At 39.4% G+C, this 6618-nt stretch overlaps 1 protein-coding gene across 10 annotated transcripts in view; it reads right to left on the reverse strand.

Moving 5' to 3' along the window:
* gramd2aa (GRAM domain containing 2Aa) overlaps positions 1 to 6618 on the reverse strand; it is a 34419-nt gene extending 27801 nt beyond the window's left edge. For 2 of the 10 annotated variants that reach the window (XM_030415104.1, XM_030415098.1), the window contains exon 1: positions 6297 to 6606. In XM_030415104.1, coding sequence (XP_030270964.1) covers positions 6297 to 6436 — 140 coding nt within the window. In that variant the 5' untranslated portion in view covers positions 6437 to 6606. Of the gene's footprint in view, positions 1 to 3036; positions 3404 to 6296 lie in introns of those variants that run through there. The other 8 variants (XM_030415106.1, XM_030415100.1, XM_030415099.1 and 5 more) reach the window with 7 other exon arrangements.

Raw genomic sequence — 6618 nt, forward strand, 5'->3', positions numbered from 1 at the left:
TCACCCTCTCAAGCATTTATGGACAAGAAAACCTCCTTTTCAGGTCGATGTTATTTGATACAGAGACATTTGGTAAGCAAATTGTTCAGCACAAAACACTGCCTGCGACATGGAATCTGATCTGGAAGTTACAATAGTGAAAATGGTTCTCTAAGTATTGAGACGGTCAATCCTGGATTTAGCTTCTACAGTATCTGACCCACTGGGTCCACATTTAGCCACATGTAATCATTTAGAAATCCATGATGAAAAAAGGCACTTTCCCTACGACAGGACTTAATCAACATTAGACTGCACAGATGCCATCGTCAACAGCAAGGTTTACTTGTTTTATTGTTTGTTTTTAGGAAATGAGACATCAGTAATTACTAGAATGGGATGTTTAGGTTTTAATCTGAGAAGTGGGTTTCATCCTGTGGCATGAAATGAGTCTCGACCCAAATCAGTGACTACAGAGGAGAAATGAGCAGAAGGAGCTCCTGGTAATCTTTAGTATCTGTTCATCGTATACCTCATTTCTGGAAAAGTTCGTAATGTAGCTGTAAGTCTGCTGTGTGGTAATTTAGAAAAAAATGAACTGAGAATAAAAAAATATTTTTTTTAAATTGTATAGCATACAAATAAAGCAGGTCAGTTGATAGTAATTGTGCTGGTACAGTGAAAATGTTAATTAAGGTGTAGTTTGTAAGAAATTCAAAGGTAGTTCCCACCCACCTCCCACAGAACCCGGCTGGACACCAGACTGGGACTGAACACCAGACTGGGACTGGACACAGTGTGTGAGACTGACAGTAGAGATGATTTACAGTGACTCCAACCAGGACTACATCTCCAGGGAATGAGAAGATACAATATGTATAGATATCTTAGAAACTGCCCCTTTAATCATTTCTAATGTATGAAACGTGTTGGATGATTTCCTCCAGACAACATTTTTAACCACTGACTTGATCTGTTTGATGCTAAATCAGAGGGAACTAAATTAAAGACTATTAAAGAAGATGAAATAATCAACTAAATCAAGCAAAATATTGACCCGACTCATACTGAGGCTAAAATGTAATAATATCAGTTTCTACAGATTTTTTGTATCTTAATTAAATACATTTTGTCATTTGACAGTATTTTGTTTTTAATTAGATTGTTTTGATAAGCAAGTATTTGTAATTTGTAACAAGATACCTTTTGATGTATTCGTGCCCATTTCTGATCATCTGAACCATCCAAACACAGGATCAGGGGTTTATACAAGTCTTTATGTGGAAACTGCATTTCTTCCCAACACAATGCACACATGTATGACTCAGCATGGTGGTTCTGCGATTGTTTTCCAAAACTAACAAGTGAACAATGACTTTACATGAGAACACAGGGGTCTGTATATGTTAGACTACAGATGAAACCTCCCTCCTGCTCTAACTTTGTACATGCCCCTCCTCCTCCTCTATGTCCTTCTTTGTCTAAGCAGACAAACATTTTGTACTGTCACAAGACATCCTCCAATCCAATTACATGTAATCTCATTAAAGCTGAGAGTCACCAGGATGCTACTGAGTAGTCAATGCACTCCCTCTGCCTCAGTCCCTCGTCGCCCTGTAGCTCCAGGTTACTAAGTAGTTGTTTGAATTATATAATTAAAATTGTTTCATAATAATTTCCCTTTCACAATCTCAACTCCATATCCATTTTTGAGGCTGAGCTGTTCTATATGTGTTAGTGTGATAACACCTGCCACTTCCTGAACACATACTGAACAGGCTCCTGATGTTATAACTTAAAATAGCTCTGTCTCTCTGGTCACAGGTGCTCTGTTGTCACTCACACTGAAACAACTGAATCTTCATTGATTCAGACAAAGTCACTAACAGCCAACTGCTTTCCAAAGATTTACCAACTGAGGCAGAAATACTCATTTATGTAGAACTTTTTTGTGTACAGGATTGTCTACACCTTAGCAAAGTATTTAATTTGTCTGAAAGCTGAAGGTGTTTACTTTTACCAGAAGGTTTTATGTGATGTAAGAATCAGTCCACATGGGAGGTTGCTCGTGGGTGTGTCGGCTAAAACTCACAAAAACAAAAGCTTATAAGAAAAGAATGAAGAATCAAGAAAAGTTCAAGGATAATGACACCTAAAACACTTTTGCACCTTATATGCCATGAGCTTGGGCCCATCCCTTGGCAACAACTGGATTTAATTTGTTCCCATGGTGCAACTGTCCCTGGATTGTTGAACATTATCTTTATTTGCTCCTCTGGTTTTTTACAGACTGTCTATGAAACTCCTACAGAAGCACAAGCAGCCTTTGGACTCTGCCCAACCTCCCCATGGTGCAAGAAAGCACCTCAAAACAGCCTTTGATGACAGAGGAGCGTCTTTAAGACAGCACAAGGCTGCGTGTTCTGTTCCTTCTGGAGAGCACAATAATTCATGTTTGATGTGAAATCCAAAGGGGATTCATGGAATTCAGTGGAAAAGGAAAATAATTAGTTTTGTAAAATGTCTGTGTTGTCTCATTAAGACTCAAATATGACTAAATCTATTTATTATTCCTGGGATTAATGTGATTCTATAGCACTTATCTTTTTTGAATAAAGGCCCCCTTTTACGGTCAAAAGTAGAAAACATTTGTCAAAGTACGCCAGGTTCAGATGCGGAAGAGAAGCGATCCCTCAAAATAAAAGCAGAAAATGATTAATGTTGAATATATACATATAGGATGTACAGTGCAACAGAGCAAAATGAGCGATATCAAATCGACTGATGTTGAATCACAATCCACATATCGACAGAAAAATTGCAAATAATCGCGCATATTTTAGAACACTCTGTGTGTAGAAATTTCAGTATGAGCCCAAATCACACTAATATTAGCTCTGAACATTTTTAAACATATCACAACCCCATACAACACAATATTACATGCTGTTATTTTGCGTATTAACGGCCAGAATTGGTTGCCCGTGCTTTTATTTTTGAAATCTTCACCGGAAACGCGTCCCTTCCTGTCGCCAGCTTTCTGCTAACAGCTCCTACCTGTAGCTCACCGGCAGCCGCTACTTTTTCTCCACCGTTTTGTCGCGTCGTAGCTCCGCGAAACTCCTCAGGTGTGTTCGGCATTTCTCGGTGAATTCATTCTGTGATTTTTGTCCGAGAAAAGCTGACAGAAAGCTCCAGTGTGGCGCTCAGAGAGGTGGAGGCTGAAGCCGAGGGTGGTGCGGACGGGGCTGTGACCTCCTCAGAAGTGTGTATGTGTGTGTGAGGTGGGTTGAGCTTACCTACAACCCAGTGCGGCTGTTTACTGTCCGACAGGGGATTAAACCGCGGCTATTTTCTCCTCACAGACGAGACGGCCGCTCTTTTATTACACCTGCAGGCCTGAAGGGCTTCCGTAGTTTGATTTAACAGTGGAGTCATGTTCACGTACAGTAATAAACCACCAAGCACTGGTTTTGTTTACACACGCCCAGCAGGTCATATAAACTGCTTATAACGACTAAGGTTTTTTGTTTAAAAAAAAAAAAAAACAACGTATCTCCAAGTGTCTGAAAATACCGAATACTGTAACTAAAATTATCAGGACAATGTGTCAGTATCATGTTATTGATCAACCCCAAGGATCAGCGTCAGGAGAGAGCCATCTTTCCTAACGGTCGTGAAATGACGTCGTCACGTGACGCGCTGAGGCCCAAAAATGCTTTTTCCCACAAGCTAACATGGTGAACGAAGCGGCTGTAAAGCGGTGGATACACAGCCTCCGTGAAATGAACCATTTGAACCGATACAATATGGAAAGTGTAAATCATTTAATCTATGTTAAAGTTACCCGGGCGCGAAACCGGAAGTTGGCCGTCTCGGTCGGCGGAAGTCTCTAGTGCGCATGCCCTTTCTGGTGGGCCCCATGGGACCTTATTTAAAATATTTTTTTGATCCCGTCTGAATTGTGTCATGAACTACACATATGATGTTTGTCATTTCAAAAGATAATTCTTCAAACAAGAAGTCTCAGTCTCTAAAATACCTTCTAGTTTTGTGATAAGCTGCTCAGTGAACTACATCCTCACCCTCAACACAGAACACCAACAAGACAGCACCAAGCCTGCTGCTTTCAGTTTTTATTTCCTCTTCTGAAAGATTGCGGTATTCTATGATATTGATATGTTCTTTCCTCTTCGAGCCTTTGTATGTTTGTGATATGTTCAATAAAGAAAAAAACAAAAAAAAAAAACAACAACAAGCCTGCTGCAGTTATGAGAAAGGGTAATTTGTTAGTTCTGTGAGCTGCAATGTTTAAATTATGTGTTTTGGTGAGTGTTCAATGAGATGACATCACTGAAGCACCCGTTGGCTGTTTGGTTTATAGTTACGTATTTTCACAGTCCTATTTTTCGTTCTTTGACAAACTGCAACGTTCTTGACTTGGATAATTATCTAATTGGCAATCATACGTCTGATTCGTGGCATAATTAAAAAAACAAATAATTTGTCTCTCTTTCCGTTCACTACCATACAAAGTTTTTCTGAAATAAGGTCCCATGGGTCAAACAGGGAGCGGCGTGACTGCGGCTTACTGTGGGGCTGACAGTGCAGAACATCTGCGTAATGTAACTTTGATTTTTCTCACACAGTATTTAAGTGGTGGTTCTTTACTTGAGCATTTCTACTGTCCACTTCTTCTCTGCTACAGTTTTAAAGTAATGGTACTTTGCAGATTCAGATTATTTTGACAAAACAGAAGTGAACTAATAAATTATGATGTATTATAATGGATAAGAATGTCCAGCAGTACATATAATGGCTAGTTCAAATTAACCCAACCATTCCCAGATGCAACATTAATGCTTTCATATGCCTGAGTTATTATAATCCAGAGAATGTGGTTTATATTATGTATTTTAAATGGAACATTCTGCAAGTTGATTACTTTTACTTTGGTCACTTTAAAGGCATAACATGCGACACTTCCCCCTTTAAAATGTCTTAAATCAACAATGTTCAAATTCAGAGAAATCCATCATTTTACTAAAGATAATGTTGTGTTACATGTAGTGTTCTGTCAGCAGTGTTAGATCCTCTCTACCTCCTTTTGTTGATTTAACTTCCAGGTAAACACAATAATGATGATAAGATTATTAAAAAGGATTAGTCTAAAAAGTAAAGATAAATAAAAGGTTGGTAATTGGTAAATTGGTAATTTCTCAAATGCAAGAGTAGAAGTTCTCAGGAGAAAAGACAGAAGCACCTGAAGGAGGACGAGGTTTAGGTTGTACATGGTGCTGGAAAAATATGACAAGAAACCTTAGTGTGACTTCATCTCAATCCAATCACTGCTACATCAGTGAATCATGTTGGCTTCACACTAACGGTGAGCAACACTTGAATCATAAACTCTGTGGTTTTTAAAATCCTAACCACGGCTGACTCACCTGTGTCCAAACTGCAGGTGTTACAAGGTGCATAAATGTTCAGTGTTATATGAGAGAAGAAATCTGGAAATACCACAATAAAACGTCAAACTGATGACAATAAAGATGTAACAAACAGACGGTGATGTAATCCCTTTACTTCCTCGTTCATTTTAGTGCTTCATGTCTCCTTCCTGCACATTTGATATCTGGAAACATTTAAATAACAGCTAATGTTTAAAAAATATGTCTATATCACTTTAGAGTAAGTTACAATTACTTGATTCATTGTTTAAACATTTAAAATTTCCCACAGCCCAAAGTGACGTCTTTAAATGCTTATTTTGTCCAACGAGCAGTCCAAAAGCCAAAGTCTCTTCATTTACTGTCAAACATGACGAAGACTTTGGAGGACCAGACCTGCAAAAATCAACTATAATAAAGATAACTACATGAATAAATACATGAATTAAAGAAAGAAATATGTAATTATTTCACATTTAATAAATGAATTAATACCTACGTTTTATGGTGCAAGTAAATGCTCACTTTTAAGAAACTGAAACCAGTAAATATTTGACTTTTTTGCTTAAAACAAGTAATCGATGACCAAAATACTTAGTAAATAATTATCTTTTATTTAAATCTTAAATATTTATCTACATACACTGATTCTGAAAACATGGAGGGATGTTGTCCTGATCTCAGAGTTGTCTCCTGTTGTCCCCAGCTCAAACCTCCCTCTATGACACATCTCTCATCTCTCTAGATCTCCTCCTGTGATTGGCTCAGTTGCAGTAATGAATTGCTTTTACCTGGAGCCACTTTGTGAGCAGCGTGCCACATACTCTGTACCTGCAGTGCACTTCCTGTGTGCTGCAGCTGACTGACCTGGCTCTGCCGGCTGCTATCCTCTGGCTGCAGTTACCATGAGGGTGGCGGTAGTGGGGGAGCTGGTAGTATCTGTCCTGGCCGTGGGCCTCGTCGGCAGGCAGGGCCTTAGGGCTGGCTGCGTAGATAGTGCATCCCATGAACACCTCCTGGAAGTCACACTTAGTGTCCTACAGCGAGCGGAGGAGAGCCGTCTTCAAGGTATGCGTCCTCTGAGCGGCCTGTCCTGTCCTGATGCCAGCCAGCTGCTCTGTGGAAAAGCCATTGGCTCAGCACATTGCTATCTTAACCCCTCCTTCCCATCTGAATCTCTCCTCCAGCC

The sequence above is a fragment of the Sparus aurata genome, chromosome 4 (genome assembly GCF_900880675.1).
Source record: "Sparus aurata chromosome 4, fSpaAur1.1, whole genome shotgun sequence".
Taxonomy (NCBI): Eukaryota; Metazoa; Chordata; class Actinopteri; order Spariformes; family Sparidae; genus Sparus; species Sparus aurata.